Source organism: Alligator sinensis, unplaced genomic scaffold (genome assembly GCF_000455745.1).
Source record: "Alligator sinensis unplaced genomic scaffold, ASM45574v1 scaffold1009_1, whole genome shotgun sequence".
In the NCBI taxonomy this organism is placed as follows: domain Eukaryota; kingdom Metazoa; phylum Chordata; order Crocodylia; family Alligatoridae; genus Alligator; species Alligator sinensis.
Window position 1 is genome coordinate 381,787 of NW_005842995.1, and position 19,471 is coordinate 401,257.

The window sequence follows — 19,471 nt, forward strand, 5'->3', positions numbered from 1 at the left end:
GGGCTGGGCTCAGCTGGGGAGGGCAGATAAATGGCAGCAGGGATGCCTGTGCCAGCTGCAATTGTGGGGAGGGTGGGGGTGGAACTACTTTGCTCTGTTGTCGCTGTCCTCTCTCCAGCTGGGCCAAGCCTTTACTCAGCTCAGCTGGCCTGAAGCTTCCTCAGCCCACAACAGTAGAGAAAGCAGCAGTGGCAGGCAGGGAGAGGTGAAGAGGAGAGGAGAGGAGAGGAGGGGGCTGCCTCTGAGCAGGAAGGGAATTCCATTTGCTTTAGGGGTTTTAAAAAGTCCCCAGATGCTCCCATGATGTGCTGGAGAGCCCCCACATGGGCTGGGAGCAGAAGTAGAAGAGGCTGGGAGCAGGGGGTACACCCACCCCTGCAATATAGGCTGCTGCTCCCGCACCTGTTTGGGAAATCCTGGATCTGCCCATGGGAGCAAAGACAAATCTATAAATTCTTGTGAAGTCTCAGCTATTATCATGTTGGGGACTATGTTGTTATATGTGCAGATGAAAGAAAAAAAGGCAGGTATCTCTCTCCCAGCTCTTTATTTCAGTGTGACTCTAATTATTACTCACTACAGCACTTACTCGCTCTGTACAATGAACCCTGCTGGGAAAGTTTGTTACCTTCCATCTGTATTTGTGTTGACAAAACAAGATCCTAACTATAAACTGGGCTGCCTATACAAATTATTCAAGTAGTTATTTAATTCCTACTGAAATGCATGTTGTACTGTCTGGAATGTTAAATTTCTGAGCAAGAAAATTATAAAGGATTTTTACAAAAATTAAAAAAAAAAAAAAGCATTTAAAAATGAGCTCCAGTCATTATCTCTAAGTCTTTAATGCAATTTACATAAAACACTGTCTAAACCCAATTTTTAAGGAAGAACTGGATCCTTTATATTTAATATAGGATGTGATGTGATGTGATGATTACTACCACAAACTATCTCACTTAAATTAATGGAATACTAATGATAGAAAGAACTGTACCTGGTGCATGGGGGACAATTGCCTAGGTAGTTAAACAGAAGGTAAAAGAGTTGGCCTTAAAAGTTGAGCCTACTGTATAGAAGTTCTTTAGGCTAATTTTCATAGATCTACAGTATTCTTCAGAACAGTGAAATGAATGGTCACTGAGCAGCATACATTCTGCAGGTCAGACAGGTGCGTTTATTATAGCTCGTACTGAACTGTCTAGGTCCTCACTTATGCCAGAATTCTTACACAGGTACATTAATTTTAAAGCCTGGGTTGCAAGGTATGAAGGCGGCTTGATTTTGTCCCATTGCTCATTAGAAGGGAAGTTTAAACATCTCTGAAGTCTGTCAAACAGATGCTGAATCTTTATTTTGCAGGCAAACAGCAGTAGTTCTTCACAGGGAAATTTTGGTGATGGAAGTTGACTACTCTGCCTCACCTTAGAGGGAAAGGAGGAGGACAGGCAAGGAGTTAACACAATTCCCAACTACATGCTTCTCTTTAATAGACTAATCAATAGTTCCTAGCTGATCCTAGAAAAATCACACTTCAGCAGAGAGGCACCTGAAAACAAAACCTTCAAGCCAGTCGGCAAGTTTCCACCCAGTAATGGTGTTCTCCCAAACTTGTAGAGGGAAAGGCTCAAAGCATGTCATACATGCTGAGCTCTTGCTCGCTGCAGGCAACCTTTCGTGCACCTACAATGTATTTTATACTACCTGCCAGCAATGTGCACTGCCTAAAACTGTTTAATATTTTATTTCAGTCACAGACATCCCTCTGCCCACCCCTTGCCTGACTCCAACAGAGGTGTAGGCATTCTGGGGCGAGCCATACAGTGACAGGTGTGTGCTCTCTTCTCCCCCATTCCATTCCCACTGCAGATGAGTCCTCTAAGAAGCACCAGCTATCTACAGGGGTAGTGTTTAGGGCTGCCATAGACCCAACTGTGTGCTCGTGTTTTGTGGGAAGGCAGTGGGGTAGAGGAGGCACTTGAGGCCCATTTGAGAAATAGATCAGCAGAAGAGATGTTTTTGCACAAGAGAATGAAAATGATTTCCAACTGGGAACATTTCCCATAGCTCTTGCTGAGATTAGAGTCTTTATTTGGAATTATCAGTTAACAATCCTTTAATTGCAGTATGATGAATGATTGCTGTTCAAGCCAGATGAATTGGGGATTTGAAATGAATGAAGCATATGGAATTCAAGAATTCTGTCAGATTTCAAAGTTCACAAATACAGTTTAATTGCTAAGAACTTCTAAAGATTTGAGTTGTGTTGCCCTTTTCAGGTAAAATCCCTTTATTCACCTCTCTCCTTCCTTAAAACGTGTTGGAGAGACTATCCAGTTCCTTCTAGCTGCTGTACTTCAAGGTAGGAGGGATGCATATGTGTGTGAATAAATACCTGCACTTTTGTTCCCACGATGAATTTTGCTTGTTGCCCCATGGCTAGAAAAGAAATCATAATCTTGTCTTGTCCATATATCCTGACACCAAGATACTGGTTCAGGGATATAAAAATGGGTTTAAATGGAATACGAGATCCAGAAGGTTTCAAATGGCTTGGCCAGGTCCACACCCTCACTCTGTTGCCAGCTTGATCTAAGTAATGTCCTTCCTCAATGTTAATGTTTATCCTAAGCAAGAAGGGAAAAATATCAATAAAACAAGACTGGTAAGTAACACACAATGCATTGCTGTTGCTATTACAGCTTGGCCCTACCCTGCATACCTTGGATTTGAGTGATTCTGGAAGCAAAGGGTCTGTTCACATGAGCAGGAGTTTGGAGAATAAATAATGAAGGGTCTGTATCTACGCTACTGAAGTCAATGGGAGTCCTACTCTTGTGGAGGAAGATGAAAAGCTGCTTTATGGGTTCATCTCGGTAGGGTACTGCCAAGTGCTCAACTCCCATGGAAATTAAAAGCTGTTCAGAGCAAGTCGGCATCTTGCAGGGTTAAGCCCTAAATACCTAAAAGTAGAAAACTGGGAGACTTCAGCTGCATCAAGTGTTTTCTTCCCTTTACTTCATCACAGCTTAAAGGTCTTTGCAGATCTGACAGTGCCACTATTTTAGGCAAATGTTTTGATTCTTGGGGCAGAGAGGAAGGAGTTGAATTTGATATTAGTTTCTCCCTTAAATTGTCTCTCTCCATGGCCTCCCATGCCTCAGACAAGAGAAGCCAGTGGACAAGGGAGGGCCTGGGCTGAACAAGAGTGTAAATGTTGGTGGTCTGTTCATCTGCTTACTTTCCTGTTGCTGCAGGGGTACTTCTAGTTTCACCCCTGATTTAGCAAGCTGTGCAGATCATGCAACGATGGGCTCTGTGCCTGTGAGAGTCTTCATCTGCACTGAACTTCAAGCAGGATAGTGCTTATTCAACTCCATTACTATTAATGGGGTGTGCGTGCACAAGATTAACACACAAGTCTTTGAAAGATTGTGGTCTAAGAACGTAAATAAAACTGTGGTGAGAAATGCCTGAGCTAGATGTTGGCCTTTTATCTATCTATCTATCCATCCATCCATCCATCCATCTATCTATCAGTACTGTTAAAACATGTCTTCCCGATCCACGCAGTACCAAAATCGTGGCAGGTGCCAATCGGCAAGAAGAAATGACTGAGTGCACCTGAACATACCATATAGTCCCATTGGGATGATAGCAAGTGCTTTTACCACTGGACTCAAACACTGCTTGGATTGCTGCATTAGTTGGCTTGTCTTCTTGTACTATGCAAATCAAACCTCCTTTCTTGTTCACAACGATCACCGCCAGATTTCCAGATGGATAGCTACACTTGGATAAGGAACTCAGTCTGTGGTGGGCGAGTAGTCTGTAGTGGTATTACATAGTATTAAATATTTCAGAATGTTGATTTCACAGCACTCCAAGTGACATTTCCTTGATTACTGTTTTCATGCCAGTCACTGGTATTTTAATTGGGGGAATCTTTTTCTTTTTACTATAGTGTGTGTCAAGCCCTGCATACAAGCTATCTGCAGCCTACTAGGCAGGGTGGAAGATTCTACTGTGTTTATCATTTAAATATATATGGTTTTCCATTAAAAATATACCTGGTGTTTATAGTGAATGCAAAGCAGAGGGAGCAACTCATGTGATCAGAATGGTAGCAGAGAAAACCCTGGAGGGAGAACTGTGGTGGGGTCGTTCCTTTTCAGGGAAATCTTAGAACACCCCAAAACCAAACAGATCCACAACCTTTGCTCCTCATACTTGGTACCATCTGAAAAACAAAATATCTGCTCAACAGGAATACCATAATGGGATTAAATTAACATGCCTCATGCACAGTTATGGCACCATGTAATTTGGCATTAGTAGTAGTTCTATTTATTACTACCACTACTACTAAACGTTGCCCTGAGGATAGATGGGTCTGGGTGGGGAATGCCAGCACAGGAAGACCTCTGTTAACTTTGACAGAATGTTAATATCCCTTCTCACGTGTAACTGAGGTAGAAAGATAAGAGTGCAAGGAAAGTCACATGAAGGAACTTAATGCATTCTACCCATATACTCTGAAGACTATGGAGAGGTGATTATAATTCTGCTGGTTTTAAACAATTCTTGATTGTGGCTTGTTTATTGGCTGTCATAGCTCTTACTTGCTCTTTGTTGCAAAAGGTTAATCTTAGATTTACCATTCCAACTCATTGTTAAAAACATACTTTTAAAAGGTGACCAAAGTAAATTAGTCTTGTGAAGGATACAATAATTGGGATGTCCCATCTGGAAATAAGGTAAGAAATTTTCCTCCGTGCCTGTAATACTTTTCCAGGAACTGGTTCTTCGCTAACTGTGGGCAATTAAAAGGAATTTTTTTTTTTTTAAAAGCTGAAACTGTCACAAGCATCATTGTTAATTGAACAATCTCTCAACCTTTGTACAATATCTGTCTTTTATCTTTTGCATACCTGGGTTCTTCATTGAAGTGCAGAGGTATAACAGCATCTCTGCACCTGGGGTAGCACTGGTAGCTGGTGATGACAACACTGTGGCTGGTTGGCACCTATGGCTTCTATTTTTGCCCCCACTCCCTCCAGGTGGGTGCCCTGCGCTGTTGCCCTGATTACCCCTCCCCCTCCCCCCCGCCCAAACACCTTTCTATTGATGCAGCAAAGCCTGGGCCTGGACATTTAAGTTCTTCATTTGGTAGTTAAAACACTGTACTGTAGCTTTGTTTCCTCTCCCCCACCATGTATTACTTGTTTTGGTCTGTGCCCCAAAGATGCTCCAGTCTAGGCTTCTATTATTCCCATGGAATTATGGAGCATACTGCTAAAGTAGACAGGCATGGAGAGGTTTGCAACATAGAGCTCCTGAGCCTACTGTCAGTGTTTTATCCACTACTGTGTTAACCAGTTACTTATCACTGCTAATTTCAGTCCTCAACAAAAGTTTGTGCTGTGTTCCTGCTTCAGGCAAAAGCTGATATAAAGAACAAACAGAAAGAGGCCAGAAGAAAAGGAAACTAGCTAGATTCTGCCTGCCAGGACATGCTTGAGTCTCTAAACTTTCAGTGGTTTCTGGCAGAGAAGCAAATGGAGAAGGTTCCTTGACTGGCCAATGTCCTTGTGCTAAAGGGGGATCAGAATACACAAGCTGATGGGGTAGCAGTCAACTGGGGAAAGGTAGCTAACCTCCATACATCATAGCGTTGTGAATCCTTGGCCTGATTCATGCAGGGGGTGAAATTCATCCCTATGCAGAGGACCAGCAAAAAGCACTGTGCAACATGTAAGTCCAACCAAAGCACTTCCTCAAGGTCTCAGCTGAACAGCTACTTGTCCTCCACAAAGAAGGGACTGCACTGTGCAAATGTCAGACCATCGAAGGGGATCTCTTGCAGTGAAACTTCAGGAGCTCTTTACCTTTCCACCCACTATGGTAAAGTCACAGCATGTAATACTGTAGTTAATATCCTCTCCCTCTTCTTTTTCAACTGTCTCATCAGATGGCAGAGTATAAGTTCCTGACCAGGGTGGCTCTCGGGAAAGCTGGTAGGAAATGGTGTTAAGTTGTTTTGAATCTGAGAAGTAAGCATAGGAGTTATACATTAGAGGTGGGGCTGGTAATGTTGTCTATAATGAGGCTTTACAACAGTTCCCATTATAAGACTCTCTTTACAGTTGATTATAATTGTGGAAAACTGTTCAGTATTGCCAGGTGTCAGATACAAGCTGATGTTTTTGTTTTTTGAAAAATGTAGCCAAAATGGTGTAGCCATTTCAGACAGCAAGACCAGGAAAATACATAGTTTAGCTTTTCTTAAATACAGGCAGTCCTCCACTTACAGTGTTTTGAGTTACAATGTTTCGCACTTACAACATTTATAAACTGACACCCTGTTTCAACTTTCTGACATCAGTTTTGACTTTACAACGCTTGATGCAATGTGACGCCACGCCAGTGAACAAGTTTGCTGTGTCACCCATCTTCCCGGAGAACATCTGTCCAAACTTCCTTGGACACTTTCTTCAAGAAAGCAGACAAGACTCCAGAAAAATCTACAGCCAAGACTCCTGTGAAGACTCCAGCCAAGAACCCTTCAAAAAGTCCAGCAAAGTCACCTCAAAGAAGTTCTTTCAAATCAATATGATTGCTATTTACAATATAAATACATTAATACAGCTATATTATTCACCTATAATCGATCGAGTACAAAATTCTGGGGTATTTTTGGTGAAAATAGGGGTAGCGGGCCTTGGTTCAGGGACAAATCCCCCATTTATAACATTGTTTCTTATGAGAAAATTGGTTCCGAGTTACAACATTTCGACTTAAGACACAGTTTTCAGGAACCAATCATGTCTTAAGTCCAAGGACTGCCTTTACTTCTGGTGATTATTTGCTTTGTAAGGTCCATAGTTTGGAGCATGGAACTGAAACATGAGCATCCTGAAAAAAATCAGGTCCTAGGTCTCATAGTGGGTACACAAAATTAGTGGATACTGTTGATCTAATTATCTGTGTCTGGATTCCCCATCAGGAAAACAGCAATAATACCACCCCTTGTCCCACAGGGAAATTAATTCCTATGTGTAAGGTACACAAATAGTGGACATCATAAGAAAAAAAAACTTGAGGAAAATTATTAATTTTGTCTTCAAAACAGTGCCTGGAGAGCATGCAGGAAATAAGGCCTGAGGCCAGACCTGGAACAATGAGGAGAGAATAAACTATTGAAGAGCTGTTCATTAACTGAGCACTGTGCATGCAATGCCTAAATGAGCCAGAGTTCCTGTGTTAAAATAGTATGTGATAATGTGACTAGACTCTCATCTAGTACATAAGGAAGACTAAATTAAGGTCAGCAGATGCAGGTACGTGCATAAACTTTTTGGCTTCCTTCAAGGATATGAAACTGGACATTTAACAGTAGGTGAAGCAGGAACTTGCATAACCAAACCATATTGTAATGGAGATATAAGTATGTTGAATTAATCCTTTATAATTGATTAGTCTTGTAGAGGGCTAGAATTGAACTGGTTATTCACCTTCAGCCTGGATGAGCAAGAGACAGGCAAGTTAATTTTGGCATTTCCTAACTTTCATGGAAAAATGAATTTTATAAAGTGAATGATGTTCTTTTAACGTGTGTGTGTGTGTGTGTAATTGTATATTGAAGAATTCAGGCATAAATGTCTGATGTCAAAGCAAGGGAAGGCTCTCTGTGTAACCCAAACACCATACTATTTAATATTTAAGGTTGGTGCCACACAACATAACACAACATGTCACATTTTTCCAGGAGTGCCACAGTGGCTCTGACTAATTAGTTACATTGAAATCTGCACACACATTTAGAAGCAAAGTTGTGACAGTGTCAAAATAGCCATTTGGATTCATTCTAAGTTAAATAATCCTACTTACATTCAATGAAACTGGTCTGCTCTGCTGTCACATAGGCCAACTGTTTTACCATTTGTCTCTCCTGTTGCCTATTAAGAGGAAACAGACAAGACACAAATTTAAAAAAATCTTGATTAGAAAATTGAATGTAAATCTCTGATGTCCTTGTAAGAGATGTGGCCTGATTCTCCTCTCTCAAAATTGCAAGCAACTCCTTTTGGAGAAAATGGAATAATGCCAGCATAAGATCTAAGCAAAAACAGAACTGGTTAGCTGTGTTCGTCTGAAGTCAGGCAGAAGGTAGGGTAGGATAGTACTTTAGAGACTAACTCGCTTAGGCATAAGGTGACAGCCTACTTTATCAGATGCTGATGATATGAGCTGTTGCCCATGAAAACTTATGCATCTCTGAACAAGTTAATTTTTAAGGTGCTATCCTGTCCAGCCTCCTATCTAAGCAAAAGAGAATTAGGCCCATGTATGGCTGCCAATAATGCAAAATTAAATGGGTCTGTGTTTTATTAGTATTATTTGATCAAGTCTACAGACAAGACAAAAACTACAACAGATGCAAAATCTGGATCTTGTGCAAAATAAATGCAACTTCCTGAAAGGTTCAGTAAATGAAATAGATGGACAAAGCATACAGGAAAGTGGGTCTGAGATATGGTAATTTCCCCTTCTGCCTATAAGGATGTTCACAGTAGTGATAAACGTGGTAACAAACAGCTAGAAAACAAGGTGGGGATTCCTCAAACAACTGAGGCAGAAGGTCTGTGCTTTGTTTTTGCTGCCTGGCTATGAAGTCTCATGAGTTCTGACTTAAAAAGATGAAGCACTGGAGTTTATTTCTTTGTGGAGGCTTCCACCTTACCATGAGTTCTTTTGGCAATCTGGAAGCCCCTTTGGAAGTGCAATGTTGTTTGAAATAGCTAGGGCAGTGGACATGCTGGATTCCAGGGTGAGAGGACTAGTGTGTACGTGGGTTATTCAGATTTGTTGTAAAATAAAACACCAAACTTTTTTCTCGCATAACTCTGGGTGTGTTATAAATAGTCCTGGCCAGCATAACATCTGTCCAGACAGAACAGACTTTCCTAATAGCCAGTGCATGGGAAAGCCATGGCAATAGTGGGTTAGGAACAAACAAAAAGCCTAATACAGGAATATTCTTAGATAACATCACATGAATTTGATGGAATGCCTTAACAGATGGCACAACTTTAAATTTTATAGAGTATAATGGTACTTAAACCACCAAACTGTTTGGCTCCTTTTCTGAGTGCTGGGGGACAGTAACACTAAAAGAGAATGCTACAGTGCTGGGGGTAAGTTAAATCTGCATACTTTTTTGTCTTCCTTTTGAGTATAGAAACTGGACATTCCCTGGCAGTCTGAGAAGGACAATGAGTGACCAGGCAATAAGAAAATGGGGATACCAGCTTAACTAGCTAATATTATTTTTATAATTGATCTATCACATAGAAGACTAAAATTTGTTTAGCCTTTTAACGTAGATAGGCAGAAGTCTCAACCAAGGCCCTAAGAGTTAGGCCTGTATACCTAAATTATTGGCATTAGGCAATTTCTGCCTCTCTGGCATCTCCATCTTATTTTCCTTATTTTCTTTTTAAGGAAGGAGAGATTTTTATATAGTTACTGACTCATTTGATGCTATTGCTCTTTTAGGTACTGAGCGAACCTAGAAAGAACAGATAATTTATTTGCTGGGTTTTTTTTACATAAGCAGCCTGTTGTCTCATATATTAGAATAATTTGTTGACTCTGTGATGAATTTCCGCTGGTAAGAGCATAATTTGCAGCTAAAATAATGTAATATACATTTAAAAATAGAATCCCCCTCCTCCAAGCCAACCTATATAAAAAGCAGTGCTGTGGGTCCTGCAGAGCAGGGGTGGTTGATTTTTAGAGTGCTTTCCTCCCCGTCCTCCCCCCAATACTAAGGACCTAAGCTTTTGGACTGCTGAACATTCGCAATTCCAACACGTCCGAGGCTTGGGAATGCTCGGCACCTCTGAAAACTGGACTCCAGGTCCTTCAGTTTGGACACCCAAACAAGGAAAGACCCCAAATCAGCACCTAGCTAACATTGATGGTTGAAGTGATGGAGATAAAACATAGGGGTGCTTGTATATGTGATGCCATTACCATGTACACATGACAAAAATGTTACTTTGTGTGGCTTAATGGTGTCATGCTGTACATTAGGGCTGTGTGAAACGGCACCATTCCATTTTGATTTGCATTTCAAGGTTTCAATAGAACAGCATTTTTGTTTTGAATTTCGTTTTGATTCGAAACAGCTGTTCCGTTTTGTTTCGTCGAAACAGGGAGGCTGTTTCGACATTTTGCCCATACCCTATAATGGGGAAGCTTGAAACAGCCTCTCTCATCCAGCAGGCAGATCAGGGGCCCAACCCCAGGAGGGCTGCAGGGGCTGAGCCAGTCCTCCCGGAGTTGCAGGTTCCCGATCTGCCTGCCAGATGAAGGAGGGACGCCGCCTGGGACCGGGGAGCTGGGGTAGGGAACTGAGCCACATCACTTAGTTCTCCTCCCCAGCAGTGGGATCGATCAGGGAAGGGAACTGGGGCTGAGCTGAGTGCTACCATCCGGCTGGGGAAAGGAACTCAGCCCAGATGAGCTGTGTTTCCCTCCCCAGCAGGATGATTGTTTCCCCAGCCCGATCGTCATTCTGGGGAGGGGAACTTTAAATAATTTTGCATTGTTGCAAACTAAACTACATCCTGATGTGTTACAGTTATTAGTCAGCTTGCCCCCTGGTGGTAGGAATGGCAGGCCGGCTCTGCAGAAAAAAAGATCAGGCCCCTTTATTGCTTTTGCCTTCAGCAAGGCCCCTTGCCGTAACAGTGAAGGAAATCCCTAAATTGAAGCAGTGGGTTTCAATTAAAAACCTACTATTTCAAATAAAAACCCACTATTTCAATTTAGGGGGTACAATGTAACCCTAAGGACTAAACCTCCCTAATGTGTACAAGCGCCAGACACTGCTTCCAGTCACTCAGGGTGGAGGCAGACTCACAACACAGCTTCTTCAGAAATGACTGAAGCCAGAAAGAGAACCAGTATTTGCAAGAAACAGTGCAGAGACCAGGCCCTCTCTGGGCTTTTCTTTTGATGAGATATCAGCGCACAACTCGTGCCCACTGTAGGTCTTCTCTTCTTCCATGTCTGTGTGCTGTACTCATATTTTCCTTCTATTTCTTTCCCACGCTGGAAAGTTATTCCTGAAAAGACTTGAATCAAAAGTTCATTATATTAGCCAGCAAATGGTACCTTAAATATGCTTTCTCCCGTGCTCGCTGCCTTTCAGTTTCACTACCATGTGCTTCATGAGGGTCAATGGAGATTGACTCATTCTTAGACTTTTCATAAAGCTGGCTTTCATTAACAATGTACTTGTAGAGGTCTCGGCTGTTCTCACAACAAAAGTTCTGGGAAGCAAAGCAGTAATGTTACACCAGAGTGAAGTTCCAGCTCCATAGTGAAGCTCTGCTAACACCTTCTAATAGCTTACCATTTGGTAATCTTTTGAGGTGGGGTCAGTATATTCATAGGAAGGGAATACCTTCAGTGGGCTGCCACAGTACTCGCATACTGGAACACATTCTTCTTCTATCTACAGTGTGCAGGGTGGGGGGAGGAAAATTAATATTTGTATGTTGATGCAATCAACAATTTGTCATCCTCTTGTTATCTTAGAAACAGGAGACACTGCTCAAAACTCTGTTTACAGTATGTAAATATAGTTAAAGCAAAAGGTCTTAAATGTATTTTCAATACACCTCTGCTATGCATCACTAAATTCTCACCATGTTGCACAAAAGTGGACGTTATCATGTCTTGCAATACTTGCCCATGCTCAGCATAGAGAATATTGCCAACGAGTAGATAGGGGTGTTGCAGTACAAAGAAAAGTTTGCTACAACAAATACAACATCTGGGATCTTGTTATTCATGCCTGAGAATATTTTCTTTTCTAACTGGCAAAAGCTAATATGATTATTGACCAAAGTGGTTGCATACTATAGCACTGCTTGGACTCCCTGAACAATCCTATATCAGAACTGCTGTGCTAATATCTCTTACGGAGAGGTGGGATATTCTGAAAGCTTATCTATCTGCTTCTGTATCTATCTCCCTTCAAAATGCATATAGAATTAAATGTATTTTAATTACAAATTGTACACTTAGCAAGCTTATGCATTTGTTAAGCTATTTGCCATCAATATTCATTCTAAAAAGCACAGTTTTGATGGGGCTATCTGGGGGAAAAAAAGCTATTACTTAGGAGTAGGGGTGTAAGGGCTTAGATTACTTATTGTATCTATTTAATGTCCTGCTTGATCAGCTTGGTCTGTTCAATAATAGAAGTGAGTGTGAAAGAAAACATGGGGGTAGCCTCAAGGCTGCAGCTCCCTCACAAAATCCACAATGCTTACTCCTTCCCTTGCCTACAATTTGTAAGTATTTTGGTTCTTGTTCAACTTCTTAGGTTTGCTTTGGGCCTCAGGTTTGCTGATAGAGCTATGCTGGCCAGTCCCTTGACTAGAGAGGAAGCTAGTATCAGCAAGATTATGCTTTTGCCAACATAAAACCAGGTCCACAAAGAATGAGGAATAATGGCTAAAAAGCTTTGGCTGATAAACTGCACCTAACTCATAGCTTTTGCCAGCCTTATTATTTTGGTTAGGGGAGAGAAAAAACAGTCCACAGATTTCATAGACATTAGGGGCTGGAAGGGACCTCATGAGATCATCGGGTCCAGCCTCCCCGCCATAGGTGGCAAGTCAGCTGGGATCAAGTGACCCAGCAAGAAATATATTCACCCGTTTTTTGAAAGAGTCCGGAGTATATGCTTGGACCACCTATGGGGGGAATTTGTTCCAGACCTTGGACACGCGTAGTGTAAAGAACTTTTTTATGTCTAGTCTAAATTGGCCTTCCTGGAGTTTATGGCTGTTAGACCTTGTTATCCCTTGGGGAGCTCTGGTGAACAGCTGTTCTCCCAGGTCCTGATGTACCCCTCTTATATAATTGTAGGCTGCTACCAGGTCACCCCCGAGCCTTCTCTTCTCCAGACTGAAGAGTCCCAAGTCTCTCAGCCTTTCCTCGTACGGCCTTCCCTCCAGGCCTTGGATCATGCGGGTGGCTCTCCTTTGGATTCTCTCAAGCTTCTCCACAAAAAAGAAGCTTCTGCCAAGCTGGTGGAACAGGGGCCGAAGCAGTGCCGCAGGGTTTCTGTTACAGGGAAAAGTGTTACTGAGATCCCCCTCCCCACCCTCCAGGTAACTGTACTACAGTAATAAAGAAAGAGCAGATAGGCAATGCAGTGGAAGCATGCTGATTAGAAAACTAAGGAGCAACCCCTGTGTGTTGTTGGGGAAATCATATCACTGTAAGGGATAGGTTTTAGGGAAATATAAGCCCAGCTTCTGAGCCAGAATAGGTGGTTTGGCCCTGACCTTAGCAGGGACAAGGATGCCTAGGAATCCAGGCAGCTAGAGAATGAAGTGGAGGGAAGTCCAGGAACCTGGGAGAGCTGGAGGGAGTACCAGCTAATGGTGGGGTAAGAGTTTGCAGGGTTCTATTCTTGCGAGTCTGTTAAACCTCCTTGAGGCTTGGGAGTGGTTAAGGGGTGGCTGGATGCCATGAAAGGGTACACTGGGGGGGGATGTAATGAATAAATGTAGTTTGTAGAGGCTGGCAGCTCTGTAAAGCTAGAGTGGATGCTAGGAAAGTTGCAGGTGTTCTAGATAGCAGGCATAGGACATGAGCCTGGTCTCTGGAGAGCCGTGAGAGGAGCACAGAGTGCCTCAAGCAGGGGGCTGAACTAAATGACCTCCTGAGGTCCCTTTTAGGTCTTCTTTCCTATCATTCTATGAAAATAAAATTGTATTACCTCCTTTTTAGTGACATAATCAGACATTGTCCTAGAAACATGCCACCAGCATGGGATACTATGGATGACTTGTATAGTGTGAGACATATTTTTGTGTACAGATTACACATTTTAATAGCCTGACAAACAAAACCTCTCACTGCTACTGAATCCCCTGTGGCACATTAGGAAAGCAGCATCTTCCACAGCTTTTATGGAAGCTTTTTTAGCTGTCTCCCTTCCCTCCACTCCAGCAGCTCACAGGAATTAATGTAAACCATGTAACAGAAAGGAAAGTCACCTCTATCTGCATGTTTTCTCTTGATGATTCTGGCTTATATGCTAGAAGAGCTGGTAGCCCAATGCAGGGGAGTGTCCACAGAGATTCCTCAAACAGCTTTACAAAGTCTTCATTAAACTTAGATGAGAGAAGAAATACAGTGAAAGGTCAGATCATTGTTCAGAGGGGAAAATGGTTAAGAATAAAATGCATTATGGTAACAACTAGGTGTGCCATACCTCTGTGTCACATAAGATACCTATGCTGGCAAGTTCTTGTGACGGGGCTACCAGCATATCTAAATAGCAACAGTGAGAATTAAAATGTTACATTTCAAAGAAAGCATGACTTTCTACAATACTGGATAACCATTCTTCCTTGTTTTTTCAAGACACCTCCCCTTCCCACTCAAAATGCACACCAGGGGCTTTTTGGCAGAGATCTAAACCAGGAATAGGGTTGCCGTCCACCTATGTGGAGGCCTCTTCATTTTCTAATGGGAACCATGGATACTGTCATGCTGAAGCACTGCATTTAAGAACAGGCTTAACTTTAAGCAATGGAAATGTTCTCTGCTTAAAGTTAAGCAAGGTTAAAGTGATATAGTATCTAAAGCAGCCCCAGACTTTGCTGGCTTGTGAAGCAAGATACTGGGAGTTTGGGAAATCCTGTCGCACCTTCTACTCCACGCCCTGTCAGTACAAGGCAGCTCTCTTCAGTCAGTTTGTATATACATGTGCCATAGGATGGGGTTTCTACCACTTTGCTCAGACAGCTGTTCTTCAGACCAAAAGGTCTGGTTGGCAGGAAGCTTTCTCTGACTTCCAGCTAAATTTTATCTCGTTGCTCATACAATTTATCTTCCAATTCATCCTTTGCTTTCTTCCCATGCTTATTTTCCTCATCTAGCTGTTGGTTATAAGCCAGGTAAATATCTACTTCTTTTAATCTTGTGCTTCAGCTTCTCTAACCAACCCCTAACTATTTTAATAGCTTTTTACCACACTCCTTTCTGGTTATTGGTATCCAGTAGCTATGGGCCAATTTTTCCAGAATTGACTGCAACCCCGTAGTAGAAAAAGTGAAAACAAGTTACCAGTTTTAGAAGTAGAGTCAACATGAGCACTAGTCTTCTCGAATTCTTTCATCTTCCTCTGGCCTGAAATTAGAATATGTGTTTAACAGTGACCCACATGGGGATAATGCATTTGATTATCTTAAACAAAAGAGCCCCAGAGAACACGTGGTTTGAGGAGAAGCAACTTTAGGGAGGCCAATGCAGTCAGCAGGGCCCTACAACATGGCTAGCAGGCTCTCTAAAACAGTAATGTGCTGTTTTGTTGGATACAATGCAGCGTAGAGACATCTGAGTTAGAATGAGGTTCACTAGCTGGGACACCAGCAGTAATCTAGCTCTGGCAGGGCAGGGGCTTAGCAGGGGCTAACACCCAAGCTATGTGTCTTCCTAACTGCTTGGGCAGATTTTGCAGGTAGTGCTGAGTTCTGAGCTGTTGCATTCAGATGCCTGCTAAGGCCCAACCTTGTTAGTTAAAAGCTTGTTCAGGGACCTCTAGATCACAGCACAGCCACAGCAGTGTAGATATAGTAGTGTAGCCTCTAGTGAAACTTCAGGTTTCTGGTAATGCTCTTATTAGCTCTGGTATTCCTTTCCACAAATGTATTTGTACTGAATTTCATGACTAAGTGCACCTGTTATGACTCAGAGCAGCACATTCCTTTCCCCTTAGGAGGATGGCTGATAGCTGGTATTATGGGGCCTAAGCTCCAAATCCTGTCGGCACCCTTTGGGTGCCTTGTGCTTCTTAGGACCTGCTGTAAGGGGCAGCACTTTCTGCACTGTCCTAACAAGGGCTGTAAATGTGCCTAGTTCTTGCAAAGAGAACACAAATAAGTGGGGTGTACCAAAAAAAAGATGGGGCCAGGCACAGCCTAGCCCCAATGGACTGATCCCTAAAGGCAGTTTCATGCCTTTTGTCTGATTGCTTAAGGAGTTAATAACTTGAATCGCATGTTTGCATGACTTGTTTGAGCAGGAGAAGGAAACATACAGTGTATTTGTAACTCTATTTAGAGGCTTTGAAAGCATCTCCTATAGAAACACAATAAACAAGCATCTCTGTCATAAGCAGAGAACTCCCATGCACACTGTATATTCCTCTACCAGCTAAACAGTATCATGTGTTTGATCATTTAAACATGTGTTGGAAGTAGTGTGGTATAGTATTTACAGCAAAGTCGTCAAAACTCCTAGGTTCTGTTCGCAACTCTGCTAAGAACTGACTCACTGCAGGACCTCAGTGTTAAGTGTTAGCTGCATCAAGTTATTGCTCTGCAATACAGGCAGTCCTCGACTTACAACATTTTGAGTTACAACATTTCGCACTTACAACGTTTATAAATTGACACCCTATTTCAGCTTTCTGACGTCAGTTTTGACTTTACAACGCTTGATCCGAACCGATGCCATGCCAGGGAACAAGTTCGTTGCATCACCCATCTCCCTAGAGAACATCTGTCCAAACTTCCTTGGACACTTTTTTTAAGAAAGCAGACAAGACTCCAGAAAAAAGCTACAGCCAAGACTCCTGAGAACATTCCAGCCAAGAACCCTTCAAAAAGTCCACCAAAGTGACCTCAAGGAAGTCCTTCCAAATCAACATGATTGCTATTTACAATATAAATACATTAATATAGCTAGATTACTCACCTATAATTGATCGAGTACAAAATTCTGGGGTATTTTTGGTGAAAATAGGGTATCGGGCCTTGGTTCAGGAACCAATCCCCCATTTATAACATCAGTTCCAAGTTACAATGTTTCAACTTAAGACATGGTTTTCAGGAACCAATTGTGCTGTAAGTCTGAGGACTGTCTGTAGAATGAACTGCTAAAATATTTAGTTACAAGGCACCTTGCATGTTTTAAATGTGCAACTGCTGTATTACGTGTTGTCTCTTCTATAGTAAGCAGCTAATATTCTAAGTAACAAAGCCATTTCTTACTTAGTTTTCTGTAGACATGTTCATAAAGCCAGCTAGTTTCTGTCTGTATCGACACTGAAATTCCTAAAGGCTTCTTATGAGCAGAGGCATCAACGTAAGCAGACATTTTTCTTTCACTTAAATTAAGACATAAAATTGCAAATTAATCATACATAGCTGCTGCAAAGAAGTTGCTTTTCGTGAATCTATTCATGCAGGAGATTTTTTTTTCCAAACCTGAGCGTTTGTTAAACAGCTGGAAATTAAGAGCAGTTATTCCTATGCCTTGTTTCTTATATATACATTTTTACTGTCTCTAAGATACGGAGACTTAATTTCCACAGTCTGCCTCTGAAAGTTGCAATGTTCTAGGCAATAAAATGCTTTTGGAAAGGGGCCTTGAAGGTTAAACTGTGAACAATGCAGGTTGGATTCCTTCTCCAAACATTGCAACCATTTTGTTCTTTACTAGCTCACTTCAGAAAGTTGGTAGAAAAGAAAATAATGGACGCTAGATTTGTCCTATATGTCAAAGACTTAAAAATGTGTTATCTTCTTCCATAGTAAACACTGAGATGAAATGTGTAAGGGGTGGGAACCCAGAATTATTCAAGCCAGTATTGTTAGGTTCACTGTGAAGGTTGAAGCTCCAACATTTAACTTCTCTTACTGCATTTGATCACAAAAGTCCTGTTAAGCATCTGTTTGCTTTTTTAAATCAATCCCACCACATCAGGAGTAGGAACAAACTTACAAACAACAAAGCAACAGAGGCAGACATGTGGAAGAAAAGAAAACTAGGAAACCAAAATAAATGTTAAGCACAATGTACTGTGAATAGCACTGAGTTCAATATCCATAAATCAGCTTGAGTATCCTCTTAGATCTCTAGTACCTTCCTTCTGCAGTCTCTCTCAGCTATGCTGGTTGATCTAAAGTTAAAGAATAAGAGGGAAAACAACTGATAATTCCTTTCAGAGGCTTCTTTCTTCTGCAGGATCTGATAGGGCTGTGCGAAACTTCGGTAGCTGATTTGATTCAGAGGAGATTTGGCCTAATTCGGCGGCTGAATCTCCGAATCTGAATTGAATTGGGAGACCCATTAAATGGTCCAAATCGAATTGGAAGCCTCCAAATCAATTTAGAGAGATTCAGAGATTCGGAAGGCTTGCAGCAAACAGAAACTGGGAAGAGGGAGGAGAGGGGGTGATCTTTCATGTATGGAAAAGGCTGAGATGTGGAAAAGGACTGCTCTGGTCGTGATGACTGGGGCTGGCCAGTGACTGATCTTTCTCTAAGTTCCCTGCTGTTTTCATCCTGTCTGCCTTAACATACACAAGTGATATGAGTTTTGCTTTCAATAGTTTGAGGTGCACTTTCACAGAAACCCCTGCACCTATTTCCTTGAAAGGTTGCAGACTTCATGCCCTCAGAAGGGGCTACCATACCTGTTGTTTTCATTTGAATCTCCAAAACAATGATAGTTATAGGTAGTTTAGTGATTTTCCCATTATACTCTATGGCTGAATCTCCAAATGGGTGCTAAATTTTCAAATCCAAATTGACTGAATCAAATTGGGACAGTGATTCGAATCACTGAATTTAATCACTGTCCCTCAAATCCAAATCTGAAGCGAATACGTGCTGCTTCACACAGGCTTAGCGTCTCATGCAGCTTTCTTGGATCAACTGTGAAAGTTTTGGCCTGCTCAAAAACACAAAGAAAGTGACTTGTGTGGAACAAGTGAGTGGTATCAGTCCAGGTTTACAATATAACCACCAGGCACAGCCCAATTAATGGGCTGTACTGTTGCCTGTTCAAGTAGAATTTAAAACAGGCTAGATATGATGCCCTTTCATCATTCCAGAGCCATGATCGCTCCAAGCCCAGGTTAAGGCCTGTATAGTAGTATATGATAAAGCCAGTCAAGCTGCATGTTCCAGACCTTGCTGATAACCATAAAACTATATTCTCCGTGGCTGTCACACATCTTAGACAAAGGCCTAAAATAAGCTTGAAATACAAAATACATTCTGATGAGGAAAGCCAGTGAAAAGTAAAGAAGATTTGTAAATAGTTCCCTTGTTAATTCTAAGTTCCTCAGCACATGGCCTCATTTCAACAAAGACAAGTTCTGCGGTAATATTTCACATGCTTACCTGCTTAATTTGTGTAATGAGAGGAAAGAAGTTTCCTTTCTAATTCCTCCTAATATTCCAAGAATCCCTTTGGGACCTGTTGAACACAAATAAACTAATCTGTGTTGTGTATTAATTCCAAGTAGTTTAATAATAAGTGATTAAACACCCAGTCTCCAGTGTGTTTCCTGGCATGAGTATTGGTCAGAATTTGATTTGTGGTGAAACTTTTAAGACCTTGAATTGAAGTTAAAAGGAAT

The 19,471-nt window shown here is 41.7% G+C and overlaps 1 protein-coding gene across 1 annotated transcript in view; it reads right to left on the minus strand.

The window, feature by feature from the left end:
* Positions 1–874: 874 nt before the first annotated feature.
* The window catches only part of ERICH6 (glutamate rich 6), a gene marked incomplete at its 5' end in the record, with an annotated part of 36,819 nt that continues 18,222 nt past the window's right edge, over positions 875–19,471 (minus strand). The window contains 13 exons of the mRNA XM_025192990.1: positions 875–1,424; positions 2,396–2,627; positions 3,635–3,787; positions 4,728–4,813; positions 5,889–6,046; positions 7,891–7,958; positions 11,185–11,342; positions 11,426–11,527; positions 14,091–14,207; positions 14,309–14,367; positions 15,166–15,228; positions 17,094–17,209; positions 19,233–19,308. Of these exons, the coding sequence (XP_025048775.1) occupies positions 1,164–1,424; positions 2,396–2,627; positions 3,635–3,787; positions 4,728–4,813; positions 5,889–6,046; positions 7,891–7,958; positions 11,185–11,342; positions 11,426–11,527; positions 14,091–14,207; positions 14,309–14,367; positions 15,166–15,228; positions 17,094–17,209; positions 19,233–19,308 (1,649 nt within the window). The remainder of the gene's footprint in view (positions 1,425–2,395; positions 2,628–3,634; positions 3,788–4,727; positions 4,814–5,888; positions 6,047–7,890; positions 7,959–11,184; positions 11,343–11,425; positions 11,528–14,090; positions 14,208–14,308; positions 14,368–15,165; positions 15,229–17,093; positions 17,210–19,232; positions 19,309–19,471) is intronic.